This window comes from Manis pentadactyla, chromosome 8 (assembly GCF_030020395.1).
Source record: "Manis pentadactyla isolate mManPen7 chromosome 8, mManPen7.hap1, whole genome shotgun sequence".
NCBI classification, from domain to species: Eukaryota; Metazoa; Chordata; class Mammalia; order Pholidota; family Manidae; genus Manis; species Manis pentadactyla.
The window spans coordinates 13,116,089-13,140,595 of record NC_080026.1 but is presented as its reverse complement, the minus strand read 5'-3'; the positions used below and the strand labels follow the sequence as shown (position 1 = coordinate 13,140,595).

Below are 24,507 nucleotides of genomic sequence, written 5' to 3'. Positions count from 1 at the left end.
CTTTTTCTATTTTCCTGCTGGCACAGTGATTTTAATAAATGCATGTTATTCAATCATGTGGAAACACCATGATTTCCTTAATAATTGCTATTAAAGGATATTTGTTTGATCTGTCATCAGTTGCCCTAGTTTATTTTCATTCATGCTGTCTTTCTGTTATGCCTTTTGTTGAATGGACTAAATTTGGTTTGAATCAAGTTGCAAGATGAATGTTCATTTTCCCCTATTATTTCTAAACATCCTCCCATGTTCTTTATTCTGTATTTATTTTTCAATCTTAAAAAAAAAAAGCTTTAAGTTTCTATGTGGATAAGAAATTTTAAGCTTTATTCCCTTCTCCCAACATTCCTTAAAGCAAGATATATTAAAGTCTCCTTTTTTCCCCTCCCAGTTCTGAGTATGAGTTTTTCTTCTTCAGCGATGATTTAATCAAATACCAGGTATTTGGTGGGCCCGGGGCGAGACTCTTTCCCATTCCTTCCGAGACTCCTCAAAACCCTCAGCTGCTCTGTGCCTCTTACTCCAAACGCGCTGGGAACCCCTCTCCTTGTGCCCATGCTGCCCTTCTGCACCTTGCCGTTTCTACCTGCGTTGTCAGCACAGGGACCTAAAGAACTGCCTGGCCAAGGACAGAGGTAGGGGATGGGGAAGTGTGGGAGAGCTGCTGTGTCCATCAGTTTTCATTCCTCACAGACCCAGGTAATACATGAGACCTGAGTGGGCATCAGCCATCACCAGGAAGGCTTCTTGAAACAGATTGCTGGGTCCCACCCTCAGCGCATCCGATTCAGTACATAGGGTGGGTCCGAGCATTTGCTCTTCTAACAGGTACAGGTGATACTGAAGCTCTTGGTCTGGGGACCACACTTCAAGAAACACTGCTGTAGACAAACAAGTGCCCTGTGAACAGATATGTTTCCAGTCTTGAATACCTCTGCCTTCTTATGGGCATATGCCAGATCGAAGTTTTATTCATACAATTGATAATGTCTAACTAACTAGAGGGTCAAAATCAAATACTTTTTGGCATTGGCAGTATCAGGGGAAGGAAAGGTGGAAATAGACGTCTGAGATGGATTTACTTGACTTCACAAAACTGTAATTTTAAGAACTATTTGTATAAGTAAGTGAGGAAGATACCTGTTAACTCCACTGTGTTATTCAACGGTTTTTTGCAGACATAGGGCAGTTGAGCTTCACAGGAAAAACTCTGCCATAGACCGGACATGGCATCCATTCTTGCGCAGCTCGATCCACCTATTGTAGGTGCACTAGGCATATCTTCAAAGGTAGGATTTTCAAAGAGTTAGAAGGTTAGGGCTGGAGTGGTGGTTAGGAAAATAATTTGCATTCTTAACTTTCTGCTTTTATGGGAACTCATAAAATAGTCAAAACCTTCTAATAAATTGAAATGTAAAATCCTCACTGGACAATCATGTGCTTAAATATGTCTTTCTTTTGATATAAAGGACACAGGGAGAAACACTTGGATATATCAAAGTTAATTTAAAAAACAAAACCAAAAATCAAACCTCTACGCTGAATCAGCTTCCATGTCATATCCCGTGAGCACTAGCTCTTAATCTGCTACTCTAAATAATAAATGTACTAATTTGTGATTTTGTAGTGCCTTTAAGGCCTTGAATTAAAGATTACGTTATCTTTAAAGATTCTACCTCCCAAGAAAATAGAGAATTTATTTACTAATCATGAAGTTTCATTAAACTAAAATGACTTATTGGTATTTCATTGTACTCAACTCATTTTTCTTAAATGTGAGCAGAATACTTTCGTATTTTAGTGTTAACTTTTAGGTTTTATATTTGTCAGAAGCCTAAGCTTTTATTTTTAAGAAGGGTATCTAAACATTCTTTTTGGGAAAAAATCTTTTGACTAACTAGGACTTTATTTATTCACTGCAAAAATTTTCTTTAAGCTATTTATTTGTGTAATAAAATATAACCATTACATTGTCCATATTTGGGTACTATAGTGGGAGACCCCCAAGAGTTTTTAAATGAGGGAATATTAATATTTCTGTATGGGAGTTAAGTTGCAGATGAAAGACAACATAGGTCAGTTGTAGACATCTCAAGCTCCCTAAGGAACACAGAATGGCTCCTGCGCCATGTGATGGGACTCGTGGACCATGTGATGGGACTCATTCTGCTCTTACCTAAAAATGTAGGCTGCTGTAAAGGTTAGGGACAAATGCTCAGTTGTCCATGGTGTGGTTCAATTTGTCTATAATGGTATCACGATGAAAAAGGGCTTAGGAAAAAAACTTCTGAGAAGTAACCATCATAAGAGTTGTCAAGATTTGAAATCTTTATAAGCTCTTGGTGAATGGGAAGGGAAGCTCTTTTTTCTTTTTTTTGAAACTTTTGCTCTGTGCATAGCAAGTGCAGCAGGGAATAGTACCTGGGTCCCAGTTGAGAAAGTTTAATGGCTTTTGATCTGACCATTCCCAGCCTCTAGCAGAGTACAGCTGATTTAAGCCAATCCAGAAAATTCTTGCAATGCCTTCTTTTTCTGTAAGATATACATAATTTTAACAAGTGACGAAGGTACCTGTTATTATCTAAGTCAGACTTATTTCTACTAATAGCAAAAATATCTGAAGAACTTAATCAAAAGGCAGGAATCCATGTGAGGCTGTCTATTTGACAAAGGCTGGAGATGACAGATAACAAAGCCTCAGACCATTGAGAAACCCAAATGCTAGTAAGTTAATTCAGCTCTGTTTTTCCATTAGCTTGTCCAATTCCCTTTTTTCTCAGGTAAGAACAGAATCTTCTCAGAATAGCTTTCATTATTTTTAACCTTCTGGTACTGATGTAGAAAAGGCAGTTTCCATCATCTATCTTCATTTGGAAGATCTGATTATATTCCAGACTGACAGTTTAAATTATTAAGCATATATTATTTGCCAAGTATTAAAGATATAAAAACTAAAATGACAAAGTCCCTGCTCTCATGAGGATTTCGACTGAGTGGACAGAAACGGATACAGATCCCCCAAGTGGTGAAGTTACCAGTACTGCTTCAGAAATATGTACAGGAACTGTCTGGTAGGTAATGAAATATACAGCCCTGGAGTCCAAAGGAGACAGTGAGGCTGGAGATACAGAATAGGGGACACATGCACACGACCTGCAAGCTATAGTGGAGATGTGTCATTCAAATTTATTATTTGACAATGAGATGCCATAGGCAAGAAAGGGGGAAAGCCAGAGAAGCAGGTAAAATTTAAATCTGAGGCCAATTGTATATATGCCACTCAGTATTCATATGCCCACAAGTAATGGATGCAATCATGCTTGTATAGGCCTATGTGTATGGGAGAAAGAATAAAAAGAATGTGAAAATGACTGCACGGATTTTCACGCTACTGTCAAGGAAGTCAACAAATTATTCAAGGACCTGGTAAGACTTCATGAACATCATGAAGGAAGAATTTGAAGATAATGAGGTCTAGGCAGAAGAGACAGAGCAACTGATAAAATGGCCTACAGAAGACAAGGCTGATATCGACAAACAGCAAGAGCTAATAGGTTGGAATCTCTAAATTTGTTGAAATATTCTCAGAAATAAAGACCTTGATAACAGTTTCTTAATGCATCCCAGGGAATTATGTATGAAGTATTATTATATTATATATATAAAATCTATATATCTCTCTATAAACATACAAAATATAATTATATTTTAAATGATTTATATGTACATTATATTATATACCAAAAGTATGGATATGATTTCTACATGCAAATCATACAGATATATCTGATACATATCATTTTCATCCATTATATATATACCAGATATATCTATGTGCTTTGCAATGTAGAAAACCATATCCATACTTTACTTTTTTATATAGATAAATAAATATATGATTTGCATATAGAAAACCATATCCACACTTTATTAAATGTGTGTGATTTACATATAGAGAACTTTATCCACATGTGGGAACAGCACTGCCTGCTTATAACCTCTTGTCTGATAATAACCATACGTCCACATGATCTCTCCCCGAGTGACCTACCCGGGTATGGTATGTTAATGGCTTGGCTCTGGCCAACCTGGGCCTGCCTTATCTATAGGAACATCTTGATATTAAGGAATCCAGGCCCCTCGGGCAAAGGTTTTGAGGTTGCACGAAAGCAAATTCCTGCTAACAGACACATGGAGTGGTCTTTAATCACAAACCCTTTTCTGGCACACAGTAGTCTTTGTCTCCTCACCCCGTATAATCAGTTCCCTCCTGACCATGGGAGTGTGTGCAACCTCATGCTCTGGCTGCTCCTGGACTATCTGTTCGTAAATCCCAGTAAACTCTCATGTCTTCTCCGCTGTCTCCAGGTCTTTTCTTCGGTCTTTCTAGTGCTTCCCCATTGCAGCTCACCCAGTTGAGCATACGATTGGACTTGAGATCACACACCATATTTTAAGGGATTTCTGAGGGTAAATTTGACTATCTGCAATCTTTGGTTTACTATACACATCGGAACTCAAATGCCAAAGACAGATGTCTCCACTGGAACTGACACCCAGCGAGTGGAAGGGCTCCCCTGTGTAGAGTCTGAGTGGCAACAAGCAAAGATGAAAGGGGTCAAGAGCAGTAACCCTGACAGCAAGATTTACGGGATGGGAAGGGGTCTGGACAGAGGGTGGTAGGGACAGAGGCCCAATCATTGCCCCACGGAGGAGCAAATGTGATGTTAGGAGTGAACTGCAAAGATACACTATGCTTTCTAGGCGCCTGGCTCTGAAAATAAGAGATGGGTCTTCAGGATCTAGGAGATATATAGATATATAATATATTTCAATGGTAGAAATTTAAACAAATTCATAGCCTGTTGGGGAAAAATCAACAGAGTGAGAGTCAATGAAAATATAAGATCTGGGGAAAGAGTTAACTTTAAACAAGTTTTTGTCTTATGCTAGTGGATAGGAATGGAAATGGATAAATTCTAAAGGTCCTGGTTGGACAAATATGGAGGGCAGGGCTTTCTCATACGGTCTGGACAATATGAAGCTGGACTTTTTTTTCTGCATACAGTCCAAGCAAGAAGTTGGCCAATTTAAGACTCTGCTTACTTCCATATTTATCCTCAAGAAACGAATGTTACCATAAGTCCCCATGCCTAATCAAATAGGCAAATTCACTGAGCTAGGTATTTTTGAACTTTCACCAAGACACCTGTTCAGACCTGACTGTATATGCCATTCCTCTCCCCCTAAGGAGAAACTACAGGGCTCAGTAATGGTCTTGCCTCTGGGATGAGCCAGAGAAGAGCCTCCCGTAATACATCAGGAAGACCACCGTCATCAGGGGCCCTGATTTAGCAGCACCCTGGCCTTGGGCCACATGTCAACGTGGCTCACAGTGAACAGCCCCTCAGGGTGGAGGCAAACTAAGAAGAATGAAAAGGTCCTGTTCCTGCTATGGGGACCATTGGGCCATATTTTGCAGCTTTGGGGTGAATCTGTGGTTAGAAGTCCCCTGGGAAGGCCAGAGCCATGGGAACATCTGATTCCCAAAGAAAATCCAGTGAGTATAAGGAATCCAAATCTCCCACCTCAGAATCCTGCATTAGTAAAACAAAATCAAACTGAAATGACTTAGTGCTTCCCCATTGCAGCTCACCCAGTTGAGCACACAACTGGACTTGAGATCACACACCATATTTTAAGGGGTTTCTGCACCTTAGGTGCAGGGCATGCCAAGAGGAAAAAGAAAGCTATTTCAGACTGCATGGGACTCTTCTTCAAGGGGTTGCTTCTGCTTTTTTGTCTGGCAGCAGATCCCTTAGTCCCACCAACTAGCCACCATACCAGGGGCCACCTGAGGATGACACTGCATATGTACAACTCTTATTTCCCCAACCAGATACAGCACTTTGACCATAAAATCTCCATCTGATTGGCTTTTGTTGGCCTCACCGCTAGCCCAGTGTTTGCACATGGTAGCTTTAAGTGAAGGGGCACTTCATAGGAACTTGAAGCAATTTTCAAGATTTAGATACTCTGAGTTTCAGATATTAAAGTTTACCTTTCTTGGGTCTTGGGAAACCAGCAATTATAAATTAGGTTATAGTAATTATGATATGTCTAAACGGCATTCACAGTGAAAGAGGAGCTTGGAACCTTAGAAAGGGATGCACCTCTAAAATTACCGATACACATAAAATGTGATGAGTGTCTGGCCAGGGGGTAGGGGACAAATGAGATAACCTATTATCTCACTTTTATGAGTTATTAAAGAAAACTGGTGTATAAAGAAATCCTGCAACATTCATTCCTCTAAATGTTAAATTGGATTGTTAAAGTGTTAACAGTCACGCTTTGGCACTTTTCTCCTTCATTGAAGTCACCACTTTCCAAACGTCAATATTCCAGAAGAATAAATCTATTGGCACTTTCCACTCCCAACAATAGTTTTGGTAAGGTTTCAGTGAGGTCTGGAATAGACCCACACTAGCCCATTCAGTTTACTTGGCAGATTTCCATTCTAGAGGTAAGAATATTCAAGTACCAAAAGACACAGGAGAAAAGGTAAAGCTGTAAGTAAGAAAAAAGGTCTGAATAAAGCTATAGTCCAAAAACATGACAGAAGATAATTAGAATTTTATTGATGAAAAGAAATTCTGGTACTTCTTAGCTGTGTGATGTTGGGTATACTTTTTGTAAGCATCAGTATACCTAGTAAGATAGTATTTGTATCATTTTAAAACATAGAACAATAGTATAATGAAAACACATATAACACTTATACATACATTAAATTGTAAAAGCACTCAATGGATGGTTATTTTGAGAAGTGGGCATGGAAGTTTAACTCTGTTAACATTTTATTTATTTAAAGGGAGGGAAATTGGGAGAGAGGAAGGAGGTATGGGAGAGAGAGGGAGGGAATCGATTCATGTAAAGCAATATGACAAAATGTTAGTGTGTATTTAGTCAGGGTGGTGGTTTCACGTGTTTCTTTTAGTCTATTATCTGTTTTTGTCTATGTAAGTTTTCATAATCAAAGATTTAAAATTATCACCACCCTAAAAAAAACAAACCAAATTCTATCCACTCCATGTGTCCATGTCATTAAATCCACTTTAAGATTTCTTAAAATTCTCCTTGCCCCTGAGGACTGCACATCTCTACTCAAATGTGAGGACTTTTTCCTGAGGCCAACCAGCGTGGCTCGGCCATCTTTACCTTTCTCAGGTACTCCGCTTTTCAGTGTTCAGAGTTCAGTGTTCACCTTTTTCAAATCCTTGCATGTAGGCAAGGGTATCAGTTTAATCTTGCTATCTTACACCATTTTCTGAATATTAGTCTCTTTTAAGTCTCTATCACAACATGCATTTTCAATGGATGGGATAGGATTATACTCAGTACTTTCTGCTGTGGGTTTCAGTGTTGAAGCTTAAATCCCATGAGAAGAGAGATAAATGTATACCTAGGTATGAAACAACACACCTAGGTATGAAAGTAGAGGAAGACAAGACAGCACCCGTACAATTGAAGCCATTTGCTCTACCACATGCAAGTTAAACCTACCTTTAAGATAAGTTAACTCAGTGGCATTATTGATGCTCAGTAAGTCAGCACCTTGATTCTGACATGAAACATAAGCTTCTTTCCAAGAAAGAGCTGCCTGAGTGTTAAATTGGTAGCAACTTCCAGTCTGCTCATTCTTCTCCCAATTACCTTCACAGCCATTTTCTATTGATAAGAAGATACATTAGTGATCCTAAGTAAGGGCATAATGTTTTCTATTATTTAGAATGCTTACCAATACTGCAATAAATTTGCAGACTCTTAGGATATGCAAAAATTGAGGCTTACTTTTCAACTAGACAGTATTTCGATTCTTTGGTTACACAAAGACACTAAAGTCATAGACCACCAAAGGACTCAGGCTGGTTATCCCATTCTGCTGTTTTCCACTCTTTATTCCCTGTCAATTACAGTGTCATATTTTAAGCATATTCCCTCTGCTTAAAGGTCAGAGTTTTCAGTGGTGCTCACACTGTAACAGCCCGAACTGTTGGAAAACAAGCTCACCCGAAGACTGTGGCAGACTGCGGAGGGGTTTGCCCATGGCCTGCAGTGAAACCATTATATGTGTGTGCATGTGTGCCGATGTGCTACTTAAATGCCAGCGATTTAGAGCCCAAGGGACTAGCGTTTGGGGAAACTCAGTCCAAATTTCTCCTTAACATTTAAATACATTATTTAATATATAAGAAATAATTAACATTACATAATTAACATTATATATGTATATATATGCATAGCTACATAAATATATATGTTCATTGTATAATGTATATCTTATTTTCTTTAACAAATATATAAAAAGCATGTGTAATTTCAGACCAAGAACCTTCAAACTGTTTCGTGGATGAGCCATGTAAGTCTTGATACAACTGGTTCAAAAATATATTCAGAGCCTCCTACATGCTGTTTACAAGAGGGAAAATCCCACGAAGGCTATGGAAGTGTTCCCCAGGCTCCACTCAGGGGTTTTCTAAAAGGTTTCCCATAACCAGTCTCATATCACATGTCAGGCTTGTGGCCTTTCGAGCTTGAAGGGCCCTTAGAGATCATGTTGTCTACTGCTCTCAGTTGCTAGATGGAAACAAAGATCTAGAGGTGTTTGTGGCAGAGCTATAATCAGGATATATTGGTCTCTACATCTGGCCTTGGTGAGCTTCTGAATGGCATACTTTGTTTCTTCAGCCACTTTTGAACTGCCTAAATAGCAACAGGATTGTTGTGATATTTGGTGAAAACAAAATAGGTGGATTTGCAAGTACATTGCCTAAAGGTTCCTTATTACCACTGAGTCCCCATGCTTATAAATCCAGAAGCTTCCGGTGGGATGGCAATGTGTTTGCTATAAAATCTCCATGCTTTGCAGTCCTCAGTCTGAGGAGCTCACAGCCTTGCTTCTTCCATAAAAATAAGTGTGGGAGGCACATGAACACATTAACAACAATCCCCTCCCCCCTTCCAAAGAAGGCTGAAGGCACCAAGACACATGCCAGTGAAGGAAGCAGGGTAGGTGGATAAGTACACTGGGGAGCGGGGGTCAGGAACCGGAGGATCTCCACACGAATGCGGTCTGACCCCGACAGGCCTTTCCTCAGTCTGGGTCTGCTGCCTTCACCTGAGAAATAACGGTAAGCTCCCTTTCCCCACAAAATTTCTGATCCAGACTATAGTGAGGTTTACATGAAATTGGTGCCTTGGTTAACCAAATTCTGCTTGTTACCGATTACAGGTGAAGCCAATATTGGCTTTTTATCTTTCAGTAGATTCTAGTTGTTGGAAAGCCTGTGCTTCTACCTAGAAAAGTAATTCTCAAAGTGTGACTCCCAGACCAGCATCACCAGCATAATCTGGGAACTCATGACATGGAAAATTCTTGGACCCTACTCTAAATCTACCGAGTCACAATTTCTGGGGTTGAGCCCCAGAAATCTGTGTTCCAACAAACTACCCAAATGATCCTTAGCACCCTGAAATTGGAGAACCATTGACTCAGTATAACCTCTTCAAGTTGCTTAGAACTGCATTTTGAAGCTCAGTTTATCTTCAGGAGGGCTCAGCATTACTAAGAACACCAGGTTGGCTACTGGATGAGGCAGGATAGTGTAGTGGTTTGGGGCAAGGACTTCAGAGCCAGATTTCCTAGGTTTGAATCCTAGCTCTGAAATTAGCTATGTGACCTTAGGCAAGTGATTTAACTCTCCTATGCCTCACTTTGCTCATTTGTAAAATGGGAATAAATAATGGTATCTACTTTGTAGGACCAAATGAGTTAATATAGGTTGGGTGCTTAGAATTAATACCTGACACTTGGCAGAACCCTGTTAAGTATTAATTATTATTACTTAGGTCTGGAACTTTCCCTTTTTCTTTACTATAGATTCTTCCAACCTGTTGCCCATTAAAAAATATTTCTGGAGCACCAGTCATACATTGGGTACTGTGATCTCCTGTGATCTCACTTGATTGATGAGAAAATATGTCTGTTATATTCCAGATAATAATGCAACTGCTGCTTTGGTCTCCCCTGTCACATTCTAAAGAACAGTAAATTCTTTAGTACTCCTGGAACAGTTTGCTTCAGGAAGAAACAATTAGAAAAAATACTTGGACCACCATACAGGAATGGCAGAGGAAGCCACTTTTGAGAGGGCCAGGGATATGTCCCTTCTGTCCCTCATTGTTTGCTCCAAAACATACTTAAGTCTTCAACATTCTCAAGTGTTTATTTAACCCATCTCACCCTCAAACCACCATCTTTGTTCTTTTACTTTTCCATAAAAAAAGGTTTCCTCTCTTTCTGTTCATGCTTCAGTCTACTATAACCCAGCTTCTATGCCCACTAATGATCTTCAGAAACTGCTCTATTAAAACTTAGCAGCAATTCCCTAACTGTTCATGCCCTTTCCACATCATCTCCCCAAGATACCTGTGCTACAGAACACTCCTCAACCTTTGTCTTCCATGCCACCATCCTGGCTTGGTTCTCTTCCTGGCCTACTTCTGAAAGCAGATTTATAGCTACATACTACTTCCCTCTCTTTCCTCAAATACATACTCCTTATCTAGGATAATATTTGTTGCAGTCCTTTCTGAGTCATCTTGGACCCTTCCTGCACCCTCTTGCCTCATAGAAATGGTGTCCCTTTCTTTCCATATATAAAGTTGACTAGCCCATACATACCTGGTGTTAAGCAGATGCCCCACTTTTGATCATGTTCATAATTTAACGTGGTTGCACACCATGGCCCTCTGTGATTCCCATCAAGAAGGCAATCATGAAACCAGGTCCCATTAACTAAGAATGGAAATTCACAAGGTCTCCCATAGGAGTTCCCATCTCTGGTATATATCTCTGTGTGTTGGGGAGGAAATAGAAGAAAAAAAGAGTTAAAAACTGGATAATGAGCTTCAGTTAACTAATTTCTAAAACTACTTTGAAAGATTGTTGTTTCCACTTATAAGAATAGAGCATCTGGCTAGGATGCACAGTGTGGAAATGCAGAGTATGGATGCGGACTGCTCATCCCTGGACTTGAATGTGACCAACTGTGTGCCTATGGACAAGCTCTCCAACATCTAATTAGCCTTAATTTCTTCATTTGCAAATTAGAATAATAGCATCTAGCTTATAGAGTTGTTCATAAGGATTCAATGAGGTAATCAGCGCAAAGCTTTATTCATCGCGGTGTGATGAAGAGCTCAAAGATCCTGGCCAGATAAAGTGAGGATCACATGACTGCGCGGGTTGCAGAAGGGACGCCCTGCCTGAGACTGCATCTACTTTCTTTTCTGTAGCAGAAGTAGGACCAGAAAAATACCTTAGAATCATTGAGGGTGGGAGAGGTCTTCGGAATCAATTGTTAAGTTCGAGAAAAGGACTAACAGCCCCACTGTTCACAGATAGGTGGTAGAATCGAGGCCGTGGGTTTTGAGGAAGTGGGAGGAATTGCGGCTGGATCTCTGAATGGATTGCTGGAGAGGGGCAGGCATGGTAACTCAGGTTATGAAAGGGGAACCAGCTTCAACTGGGCAGTCATGGGACCAACTGGTGGCCAGTGAGGTATAAGAACTAGCTTTTCTTTAATAATTTTCCCTGATATAGGAAGAGGAACTGAAAAAATTTTCCAACGTCAAATAGGCCTGGAAATGTTAGATGAAGTACTCAATAATTACGTCAATAACAGGTCTCTTGGGAAGGGTTTTTTTATAGAACAGCTAACTCTACAACTAGTTCGGCCACCTTTCTCTATATCCTGAAACTGTTTAAAACTGTAGTCATTATGGTGGTTATCATGCGGGAGAGGTTGGGGTGGTGAGGGGGATAAAGCGGCACAAAAAATCTCAATCATAATATAAGTTGGTCACGGGGATGGTAATATAGCATGAAGAATATAGCCAATGATTCTGTAACATCTTCCTACATTGAAAGATAGTAACTGCACTTTAGGGGGGAGGATTTAATAATATGGGAAACCACTGAACCACTGTGTTGAACCACAGAAGGCAGGGCATCCCTTCTGCAACCTGTGCAGTCATGTGATCCTTACTTTATCTGGCCAGGATCTTTTAGCACTTGAAACCAATATAAAATTGTGCCTCAATGATACTTCAATACAAGTAAAACTGTAGTCATTATCACATCAAGTAATAGCTATTAGGTAAAGCATAGTAATGAGATCTTATCACCCTTTACCAGGCTACTAGGGTCCCTCAAGATATTTCATAGATTTGCTGAAAAGTGTACTTAAGATAGTATTTGATTCCACATCCTTGTTATTCTCAAATGTTCATTTAACTGAAATGTGAGACAACTTAATAGTTTAGAATGTATTAAATAGCAGTACAGCAAAAAGTAAGAATCATCTAGATGCTTTTATTTTCAGTCTTATAAGGAACACTGGTTTTGTTTTCCTCTGACAGGCTACCTCTGTGAAAGAGTAATTTGACCTATTTTATAAGGATCTTGATATTAACTATGTTTTGTTTTTAATCATACCAAAACCCCTAAGAGGTGATGACCATTTCCATTCCTATATTACAACATTTAAAAAGAAAGTCCCTCAGCACAAAGATGATAACTTGTAGAACCATCAGTTTTTCTTCTAAAACAGTGTGTTTCAGTAATAGAAAGTACTTTTACATACACTTCTTTCACTTGTTCTTTACCATAAGACCCTGAGATCCATAGGGAAAGTATTGCACTTGTTGGTGAAATCTCCATTTCTGCAGAATAATTAAGTTACACATTCAGTCACTCAGCCCTCAGCGACAGGGATGAGAACTAGGTCTCTGATTAGAGTCCTTGACATGTAGGGACAACTTGTGACATCAGTGGCTGCCTTCTCAAGTTCCAAGTTACATTTCAGAGCTCAAACCTCTCCTATTTGAAGAATGGTAAGTATGTAACAACCACTACAACAGCAGCAGCTGAATTAGGCTAACTATTCACTTAGAGTTTTATTCTCACAGGTTCTTCACTGCGGCTGGACCTCTTAAGTCCAGCTGCAGTGAAGGTTTTCCTAGAGGGACAGGCCTTCCTGAGAAGAATCTTCTCTGAATGTGCCAAGTTATGGTGATAGCAGCTTAGAACACCAGCTTATTCTGCAATAGGCACAAAATTGCGAGAAAAGGCACTTACATGGGGAAAACTAACATTAATGTCTTTGGTAACATGAGACAAAACAGCTTCAATGAATAAAGAAGTTGTCAGAACTCTAGGAATTGCTTAAAATTCAAATAGTTCCATAGACACCTTCCCCTGAAAGTCCATTTCCTCTGCACGATTCACCGAACATTCAAAACGTGAAGAGTGCCTATGAGGTCAAGATGTCTTAAAGCTATAAATGCATATCTGGATGCTATTCAAAAGCAGTTTATTCATAAAACTTATGAATTATGAAAAAGATGACTCACAGAGGATGGGTTGCAGGGAGAGGCAACCCAGGACGCAAAGACAAATAATAGTTCTTATTGTAGAAGTTAAAAAACAATTACACACCGAAAGCCAAGGGAGAAATTAAAAAGTTTTATTTGGGGAACACAGTGCTGGTTTTGAGCGATAGCTTTGCTGTTATAAGCTGAGTGACCTTGGACTACACTTTGTTGGGACTCAGGTATCTTATCCTTCTTATCTCCATACAGCTAGATAAGAGTGGGGGCAGGATCCCACACGGGGAGTCTGGCAGAGCAGTTCTAGAGCAAGTGCTTAAGACAGCCATCGCTATCCTAAGAATAGGAAGGGAATTATGTGCATTTAAAAGAGTAAAATTGCCAGGACTTGATATTTGATTAAACTTGAATGGTCAGAGAGGATATAGCCAGACAACTCCAGGGTGGCTTGTAGATTTTTGACATATGTGACTTGGGTGGCACCAGTCACCTGGAGAGGAATGGAGAAGAGAAGGTAGGTTTGGCCCTGGCGCCTGTGCAAATTAAAACCTGAGGTATATGTTGATGAGTCAGAACGAAGGTGCTTTTTGTAGAAATTTCTAAATTTGTTTTGGAAATTTAGTGTTCCAAATATTGTGTGTGATAGGCCAAGAAACACTCCATGCCTGCAGGCTCTTGCTGTTGGCCCCGTTTAGCTCTCCCTGAGGTAGTATCCTAGGTGGGTTCTTAAACTTCTTGTGCCACTGATCACTTTGGCATCTGTGTGAAGTGCACAGGCCCCCTTCTCAGAAGAATATTATAAATACATAAAATAAAACACATTAAAAAAATAAATGCAGTAAAATAGGATTACAAAGAAAACCAGTTATATTGAAATGAAAGCATTTTGAGTTGAAAATAGAAATACCATATAATCTAGTAATTCCACTTTTGTGTATTTACCTGAAGAAAACAAAACACTAATTTGAAAAGATATGCACACCCCTATGTTTGTTGCAGCATTATTTACAATAGCCAAAATAAGGAAGCAACCTAATTGTCCACTGATAGGTGAATGGGTAAAGAAGATGTGATATATACAATATAAGCAATATGTATATATATAAAATATATACAATGGAGTATTACTCAGTCATGAAAAAGAATGAACTCTTGCTATTTGCAACAACATGGATGACCTGGGGATATTATGCTAAATGAAATAAGACAGACAAGGAAGACAAATACCATATGACTTCACTTACATGTGGAACTTAAAAAACAAAACCCAGAAACACTCAGAAATATAGAAACAAACTGGTGGTTGCTAGAGGGGAGAGGAGTGGGAAGTAGGTAAAATAGGTAAAAGGAGTAAAGAGGCACAAACTTCTAGTTATAAGACAAACAAGTCACAGGGATGAAAGGCACAGCATAGAGAATGTTGTCAATATTATTGCAATTACATTGTACGGTGACAAATGGTGACTATACTTACTATGGTGAGCTTTTAGTAATGTGTAAATGTTGAATCACTATGTTGTATACCTCAAAGTAACATAACACTGTCAGATATACTTAAATTACAAAAATAAGTAAGTGAAATCATACAATATGAAAAACAAACAAATGAAGACATTTGCGGGACTAAGGAAATTTACAATTACAACTATATCCTTCAAAAGATTTAGAAGCAAGAGACAAAAAGAGCCCTGCCAAGAAAATTATCCTTTCTGATCCTTGAACAAATACAATGAAACAAGTCAAATCCAGTTCAAAAGGCATTTCGTTTGGTTCCATGTTTCCTCTTAGCTGCCCAGTTACTGAACGGCTTTTACAGCACAAAGTTTGACTTGCCATTAAGCAGCATCCCCAAAATAATTACTGTTTTACTGTTTAAGGTTAGGAGAAAGCTGGCTAGCAGAAACAGACTTGTTAATCTTGGTCAAGGATTAAAGAAAAGATGAATCCCATCTCTAATACTCTAATATTTCCCCATAACGGTAGAGCCTGACATTGCATAAATAGGAGTACGTTCCCCAAGAGAAAAACTTGTGCAGATAACAGGAAGGATGAGAAGCCAAATTTAGCTTAACTGAGCTTTAAGAGAAGAGGAAAAATCTCTGTAAAGGTATGTGAAGTTGACAAAATAGAACAAACGTGAGATAACAGTTAAGATTTCAATACAATTAAATATATGTATTTATTTCAACATTTGATGAAATCTACAGCAAAATAATGAAAAGAGATTTGCTTGGGTGATAGCTAATTACATTTAGAGGCTTAAGAAATAAATCTACTCATTCTGTTTAGATTGGAAATTCATTACAATCCCCTCTGAAGACTCAGAACAAAGTTCATGATAAGCATGATGCCCCAAAGAAGTATTCCTATGCTTATTTCTGGAAGCAACTGAGAAAAATTCACTCTTAAAATGGCTGAATCATAAATACAAACCTCAAAGTGTGATAGCTATGCCAAAAATAAAAAGTAAATAAGTAAATCCACAAGAGGTCTTCAGGTTTTTCCGTTACATCAAACTCTGAAGACAAGGAAAAATACATTTCCTCTCCTGTTTTCTTCTTTAACTAAGAATAGGTTTGACTTCACTGCATCATTTGCCATTTAACCCCTATGAAGGATTTCCTGTTACTCTAATGCTTCCTTTCCTCTGGAGTTCAGGATGTAATCATAGAAGTATATATGCTCAGGCATCAGAGAGATTTCTAAATCCCAGGTTTAGACCTCACAGAGGTAGCTCAGAGTAACTGCACAGTGCCTGGAATTAAATGCCAGCTCACTGTCCTAACTAGAGTATGACTTTACCTGTAGTCACCTGTGCGTGGTCAGTGTCCCATTGACCATTTGCAACAACAAATGAGTCAAACTTCCTCCCCAGTACTCACCACGGTAAGGCTGGTCACAGAGGCTTTCCTCTGAACCTCCTTTCTTCCAGACATCAGATGAATTTGTACTTGCTACGGCATGTCCACCCTTCAGAGCCAACCGGTATCGCGCAGCTCCGTACAGAGAGTGGTGCTCACATTTCCACCACAGCATGGCACTGGAGTCACAGCTGAACATTCTCAAGGAGTCTGTAGGCTTGACAATATTTAGGCCAAGGCACTTCTGGGATTGCAAATGAAAGAGCCGGTGTGCGGACACCCATTTCCATAGCATGTCCTTGGTTCCATCACAGTCCTTGGCTACTATCCAGTCGTTCAGTGGCTGGATGCACTTGTCTGTGTTTTCATTGACGATCGTGAATGGCTCATTACCTGTGTCATGACAGACAGGCAGAGAACACATTTCAGGATTCTGAATTATGTGGTCAGTGCGTCTTGACCCCTGCTTGCTGGGGAGTCTGAGCACCACCGGACTGCTCCCACCTTCCAAGCTGTGTGAACTGTAATGTGTTCATTAGGTCAGAGGACAGTGGTGGCCAGAGAGGCAGTACAGCGTGGAGTAAGAACATGGTCTTCCTGGGAGCCAGTAAGACTAAGAGCCAGTCTTCTGGGCTCATAGTCTGCCTCTGCTACTTGTTAGCTATACGATCAGTTATTTAATGCTATGCTTCAGTTTCCTCTTTTGTAAAATAAGGCTTCGTGCAGTAAATGTCAGGATAAAATGAGCTCATACACATAAAGTGCCTAGAATAGCATATTTGTTATTGTTATTCCATGAAACGTGTTCCTGCTTATTTAATGAGATGAAGGAAAGCCTTAGTTTTCATCCTCCCCAGACAGGTGGTCTACAGTCAATGAAAAATATCTTCAGCCTATTCAGGACAACTATTCTGTCTTGCTTACACTTTAGCTACTATGGCTAAATTATTACATGTGTCTCAGAGACATTGATGTGTCTCAGAGGAGATGGTGAAACTTCTAAGTCAGGGGAAGTAGAAGAGTGGGGTAAAGGACTGAGAGGAAATGGTCTGTGTTCTGAGGGCAGGGGGAAATCCATGGCCAGCTCTAGCATAGCACCTTCAGGAGAGTGACAGAAAGACGCTGGGGAGGGGTTGGGGGTGGGCGGACTGACTATGTCAATCATGCAGGGAGGTCAAACCCGAGCTCCAGGAATCACCTGAGCTTATTCAAGACTTAGTAGGGTTCAAGACCCAGTAGGCTTAGGGACTCAGAAGTAAGGCTAAGGGAGGGGCCTCCCAGAATGTTCCCCTGGTAGTGTTGTGTGAGCAGGGGCAGACTTCATTCGTGACAGAAACTGCAGTTCTGTTACCCAGGTGGACTGGGACCTCAGGATAAATTTGATTTTATGAAAATAAAGTAATGCATTGTTTCTTGCAGACCTGAGTTTGTGAAGCAAGATTCACATCTGTTAAAACAAACTACAATTGGGCAATTTGGTCAGTGCTTTTAATAGAAAAGTTTTTGAAGTTATGGCACAGAACTTCATGTTGATGAGAATAAAGCTGAAATATTTTAGACAAACAAACTATTATTGTCAATGAACCAAAGGGTTCAGCAGAAGGACTTGTAAGATTTTGGTTCCCAAACGCACTTTCATTTTGATGCCAGCTTCACAATCATTGGGTTTATACCACAAAACCCCCTTCCTAATGGTACCTCACAGGCTTTCAGAGTTTAAAATTCTCACAATAAGGACTTGGGGAATTTTACCATGCAAATAATAACTGTAAAATCAAGTCCAATTCCAGTTTGAACTTTGGACAGAATTTTTGTTTTAAATAGCAGCAGTAGCAGCAAGAAAAGCAATAGGAGCAACCAAATTCTTTAAAACCTCAAGTTATTTCTGCTTTCAAACCTGTATTTTAAACACTGCATAGATTGCAGCTAGGTAGGTTTACCATAGCAGCATCCATCGCTTCCTCATTCTTCTCAGACATCACTCTGCAATTTTCTTTCTTATGGACACAGTTCGGGAGGATAATGAACAAAAAAGCAAAACATACTATCTGGGATGATTATCACTCACACTTACTCTAATGTCCCTCTCCCACCAGCCAACAGCCACTCAGACCCACAATGCACCTCTTTCCCAAATTATTCTCTCATCTCTCCAACAGAAACCCCGTGTTCCAAAGTATCAGGAATTGCTGCAGAAAAAAGAAGTCTGCTTCTACAGGAAAACGGGCATGGGGGGAGGGGTGCTGCATCCTTGCTGGAACCTTCCCCCACTCCTGCCTTATGGTCTCACTGTTCTCTTCCCTGAGTACACTGCTGTGTGTTCCTTGACCCCAAACGGGAGAACTGGGCAACCACCTCTGGAGTTTGGAGTTCTAGATTTTTCAAGTTGTCTCTGCAGAAGCCAGTGGACTAGCTACAGTTTAGTACAGTGGAAAGAGCAGCGGAACAAGGAGTCAGGAGTCCCAAATTGAAGACTAATCTCTGCTACCAGTTAGCTGGGAGACCTTGGGGCCATCACTGCATCTCCCCAGGGTCTTCTATCTTCACATGTTAAGATGAAAGCAGTGCAGTATAAGGTATCCAAGCCACTTCTGCTACCCACATCCTATGCTTCCATAAGGTAAGTTGTCCTAGCCTCGCAGGTTTTACTAGTCTTTGCTAAGTTCATTGCCTCTGAGTTATAACAGATGTCTACATCATGGTAATCCTAGTAGCATTTTAGGTCATTCTAATACCGTTTGTACTGGGCATGTGCTCTTAGATGACAGTGCTGCTTTATAAATATACTTTAGAAGAGAAAAAAAAAATTACCCTTTTTCACTGAAAGACTGCAGGAGAGGTGTGGAGTACCATGAAGTAGCTATGCTTCGGATGAGTTGCTAAGCCTCCAAACTAATTGCAGCATCTATGACTGTAGATACTTGCCTAATTCAAAGTCTGTTTTCTAACCAATAGTGTAATATCAATGTTTGACTCCTATAGTGGTCACTTAGCATAGATATTAATTATTGATAATGACTTAAGGAAACTTGTTATTAGCATTCATGTGTAATATACGTGTAAGCATCCATACATAATATATAAGCTAGGGAGAGTATTGCCTTCTCATGTTTTCCCTTACCCTTAGCCGGAGTGGTTCAGTCGGCCTCAGCCTCGTGACCTTACTGCAGTGACAGCTTCAAGAGTGGGAAGGACTGAGAAAGTGGGAAAATAATTCCTCACTTAGAAAATGTGTTCAATAAGGGTACATAAAATATTTCAGAAATGTACTACACTTTGAAAAGGTAATTCAGAGCAATTTATACAACAGATTCTTTATTGATAGCCTTATATTGCATCTTATTCACTTTACAACCTTATACTGGTCCTAAATGGAATTTTAATGTTTACCTCCAAATACAATATTAGAACAAGTCTAAAAGGCAGAGGTTGATAAAAAGCCTCATCACCCCTAATAGCACTTTTTAGATGTTTCATTTTGTATAAACATTCCAGTGGTCCTTGAGGGGAAATGGCTAAGTAGCATTATTATACACTGAAAATAAATTTTTAGTATTTTTATATCCATCAAAGGAAAACTATCTCTTATTGTCTGATCACTAAGTAACTCCTGTCTGACAAGCTCTAAATCAGAGAGCTTTGCACATTCCAAAGACAAGCTGGACATCAACATTTTATAACCACAGACAAATGTAGAGAGAGATGGCTTGGGAAGACAAGAAAGATGACTACTGCAACATTCTGAGTTTCAGGGGAACTTCCACAGCCCACGCTGTCAAGCAATTTCTGGAGCTGCCAATGTGTGTACAAAGTGTACAGGTGCAGTAGGAGACATCAGAAGTCTGGGTCTGCTAGTTCAAAAGTAGGTCCTCAAGTAAGAGCTGAGTCTGTGGTAATCTACTAGGAGTTCGAAGTCTTGGAGTTCAGTTTGGGGGGAATGGGCTGGTGAGAACCTCAGGAGTCCCTGAAGGTTTGGTTTACCTCAAGCTGTTAGCTCTTCAAGGAAGCAAAAAAGTAAATGAAGCAATTGGCATTTCCCCAAGGACATTTCCTGCATCTGAGCTACTGAGACCACCTGCACAAACCCAGCTGCATACATGCGATGAAGGGCATGCCATTACCAGCATTGTGAAGCTGACACGCTGCCAAAAAGCTATCCAAAGGGCTGGGGTTTCCAAATTCCAGTGCTTCCCTTAATGATGGCCCCAAGTCAGGTTTGAAGGTGTGTGTAAGCAGACCAGAGCAGCTGCTAAGGTTGAGGGGGGACGCAGGAAAGCAAATACTTATGAGAACCTAGTGTGGGGAGAATGGAGTTAAGCCAGTGCTCATTGCTTTGGGTTGGTGAGAAAGGCCAGGTAATTTAGGAGTTGCTAAAATTAAGGAAATCTTAAGTTCTGTGAGGGAGATAAAGCAGGTAAGGTCATAGTGGATGTAGATGGAAACCAAGAGTTGAGTGATTGAAAGATTGGTGTATTTTGACTGTAGTTAGTTGCTGCAGTGAAATTTTCTCCCTTTACTGTGGCGAAAGCAGAATTCTCACAGCAATAAAGGACTTTTGGTAGTTTCCAACATGGAAGGTCAAAGAAGAACGGAGAAGTGTAAATCAGAGCAGGGTCCCTAAAAGGTCCTTGATGTAGATGGGGTGAAGCCACTCACGTTGTGAGTATCACGTCCCATCATTTTATGAAGAAAGCCAAAATCAGATAGTAACTTAATTTGGCAGCAAAGAAAACAGGAGCCACAAGCAACCTGAGTCTTTAAAAAACTCCCTGACCATCTTTTACTTCCGCATAACACAAGATAACAGAAGTGGTAGGTGGCGATGGACAGCTGATCGCACATTAAGCAGCCTAAGAAACAAAGTCCTCAGCACACCTTTTGCCAATGCAAAAAGGGAAAGTAAAAGCAAACTCCGATTACTGCCAGGGGGGATGGTGGGCTGGCACTTCCCAGAGCATCAGCAAAGGGCGTCTGTTCCCGGTCCTGCTTCCGCGAGCAGAGGCAGGAGCTATCCAGGCTAGCGGACCAGCGCTCCAACTTGGAACCCACCCTCGTGGGGGTCGTTCGCTGCTGATAAGCCAATTGGAAGGAAGGGTCGCTGCTCGAGGCACTGGGGGAGTCATGATCACAGTCATTTTGGCGACAGGGCTTAACCTGACTTCCTTTTCTGACATGCACGGTGGCGCGGTGGAGTCGGAGAGTCTTTACTCATCCTTGGCGCTGTGGTTGGAAAGCTCCTCTTGGCAAAGGCGACCACCCGGCGAAGGACGGGAGAGACCGCTGAGATGCAGCAAGGGGGTGTTATTTGCCCTTCACTCCAAGGAAGCAAGATCTTAGAGGGCGAGGAAAGGGCCGCGGGCCCGCCCAGAAAAGAATCTGTGCACCTTGCCTACGGTGGACTCCTTGCCCTGCGCACGGGAAAGGCCCTGTCCTCCTAGCCCCACCCGGCCCTTCCCCGACGCACCCGGCTCCAGAGGGAAAGCAGACTCTGCACCCCGGACCTCCCCTCACTCGTCGGCTCCAGGCCCCCAAGCAAAGCAGAGCGGACGCGGTCAGCGGAGCGCAGCCCTAACCCAACCGAGGAGAGTGGGCAGAGCCGGCAGCGTCGAGGCAGCTGGCCGGCCGGCGGAGCGGACGCGCCCGCGGTTACCTGCGCGGCCAGAGGGCTCCGCCAGCCCGCAGCACCCGAGGAGCAGCACGAGGAGCCCCGCCGCGCGGCGAGGGGTCGCCCGGCGCGGCCTCATCCCGAGCCGCCGCGAGCGGTCCCGCCAGGTCCTCGGGCGCACGCGGCGCCCACCCCTTCTGGAGCGCGCCGCCGGCAGCCAGAGCCTGCGCCCCGGGCCTCGCGCGCGCCCCGGCCCCGCCCCCGCCGCCCTCGGCCAATCACACCAGCGTGTCCTCAGTGCGGGCCCCGCGGGGCGGGGCGCGGGGGGCGGGGCGCACCTGCGAGGGGGTCCCGCGGGGAGGCAGGAAGAGCGCGCCGAGCCCGACGCCGACCCCCAGGCGTGGCGGGTCCGGCCCCCGCTCTTCGGAAAGTGGAGGAGACGCGGCCCTTGATGGGTCTTGGCAACGGTCCTGCGGGTGGCCCCGGTCAGTTTAGGACCCTGCTCTCCGCGGCCTAGCGCACCTCAGTCAGGAATGACTCCTTCGTTGCGTCTTTGGGCTTGAAAGGCACCCACATCCTCTCACCCCGGAGTGGAGGAGAATGCGCGTCGTGTTGCGGCTGTGGTCAAGCCACAGAATTCAGTTTTACTAGGCAACGTCTTGCGTACTTTGACAGTGCAAACAAAGGCGAGGTAATGGAGTTAGACCCGCAGTTATTGACGGATTAAAAGCAAGAGCTGTTCGAATGACCCTACGATACTTCCAAGGATGATTAACCTTTATAACAATTTGAACTTTGCAAGTAAGCTCTTAATTTAATAACAATGACGGCGGTGATGATAATTCAGTAGAAGGCTGCTCCTCAAATTGGCAATTTTTTAGAGTAGAATTCATTGTATCTCATCTTTGGGGTAACTGCTGTCATCATAAATAGGGTGACTTAAATTGCCTGGATACTAATGTTTACTGTGCACATGGTGTGTACTGGATGGCTTCCATCCGTACCCCCAAGAGTGAATTCTTCCACAGTGAGGTGCCTTTTCTGATTTAAACAGACAGGGCTTCTTGATGACTTCCGAATCCACCTTGGCTTTATTCTGCCCCCAAACTCCAGCCTTTCAGTTCAGTAGTTACATTGAGCACTTGCTATCACAGGAACTGGGCACCTCCCTGGAGAAGATAAAAACATCCTTGCCTCAAGCTCACGGATTACTGGGGGAGACTGAGGCACACAGCAGTTCAGGGCAGAATGAATGGGGAGATTTGGTAAAGCTTCAAGGAAGACTGTTAACACCTCAACTGGACCTTAAGGAATAGATATTGCATAGGAATTTAACCAGGCACAGCTTGTGGGAGAAAAACAGTGAAAGAAGAGCAGGATAATGAGAAGTAGTGTCAGAAGACAGTTTAGAGTCCACTGTGGCCTCCCAGCAGGCTGCATGTGTGTGTGGGTGTTGTGGTGAGGACCTAAGTGGAAATGACAGCAGAAAGATGAGTTGTAGCTGCTTTGTGAAGTGCTTGGAATGTGTTGTGAAAGACTGACTTGGTTCTCTTGGGAATGGAAAGTGGAGCATTCTGAGCAAGGCACATCTTCAGTCGGCTTCTCTTCTGGTTTCCTCTGTATCTGCGGCTGCTGGCCTTTCTAATCCTGCCCAGCTTGGAGCTGCTTAAGGGCCGTTGTCTTATCGTCTTCGTTCTCACATCTCTAATACCGAGCAACAGGCTTGACACAGAATAAACTGTCAACAAATATTCGTTTACTTAATTAATGAACTCCTAGGGCTGCTGCTTAAGCCTAGGCACACGAGCTCCTGCTTGCATTACTTTGCCATGGATTCTCAGCTGACTACCCACAGTTGTCCTCTCAGGCAAACAGACCCTCCTGAACATGTGTGGAATGTGCCACCTTTCTTCTCCTCAAATCCTTTCAGTGCTACTTGCTTATAGCAGGGGTTCCTAACTGGAAGTTCAGGGGGGTTGTGAACCCCTTAAACTGTATGCAGCTTTATGTATGCACTTTTTTTTTTTTTTGAGGGGAAGGGGTCCAAGTGCTTTGCTGAGATTCTCAAAGAAGCCAGTGATACAAAAAGAAACTCCATCTAGGACAAAGCAAGCCCCCTTATGATCTGACCCTTTATCTTTAGTTACCTTCCTATGTCACTCTTGCATTCAAGCAACCTTTCTGAATCTGTCTTGCCTTTTCCTATCTCTGCCCATATATCCATATTTTCCCTCATCCAGGGTTCCTCTTCTCCTCCTCCCTTGTCTTAGTTCCACCCTTCCAGTTAAGGCTCTGCTTCAAACCTCAAGTTTATATAAAATGTTTCTAAGAAGGGCCCTAACCTTTGGGAATTCCAAATATCTGGATAATGTACATTTTGTTTCCTTTGGATTTAACATTTGCTGCCTCCTGCTGCTATTTTTTTCTGGAAGTACATGTGCACCGATACTCCACCTAAGTTATAGATCCTCAGTAAGTATTTGTTGTCTTTGGTGACAGTAGAAAGCAGTATATCTTTCAAGTCTCACTGTGAATGTCACTTCCCCAGAGATACCTTTCTTGACTCTTCTGTCTAGGTACGCTTCC

At 41.8% G+C, this 24,507-nt stretch overlaps 1 protein-coding gene across 4 annotated transcripts in view; it reads right to left on the bottom strand.

Annotated features, from left to right (window-relative positions):
* LOC118911699 (CD302 antigen) overlaps positions 1 to 22,141 on the bottom strand; it is a 114,313-nt gene extending 92,172 nt beyond the window's left edge. For 3 of the 4 annotated variants that reach the window (XM_057505539.1, XM_057505540.1, XM_036884037.2), the window contains exons 1-6: positions 21,967 to 22,141; positions 16,338 to 16,709; positions 10,748 to 10,918; positions 7,567 to 7,731; positions 2,422 to 2,532; positions 1,141 to 1,281 (exon numbers count right to left, since the gene is read on the bottom strand). In XM_057505539.1, the coding sequence (XP_057361522.1) occupies positions 1,141 to 1,281; positions 2,422 to 2,532; positions 7,567 to 7,731; positions 10,748 to 10,918; positions 16,338 to 16,709; positions 21,967 to 22,060 (1,054 nt within the window). In that variant the 5' untranslated portion in view covers positions 22,061 to 22,141. The remainder of the gene's footprint in view (positions 1 to 1,140; positions 1,282 to 2,421; positions 2,533 to 7,566; positions 7,732 to 10,747; positions 10,919 to 16,337; positions 16,710 to 21,966) is intronic. The other variant, XM_036884040.2, reaches the window with a different exon arrangement.
* Positions 22,142 to 24,507: the final 2,366 nt, after the last annotated feature.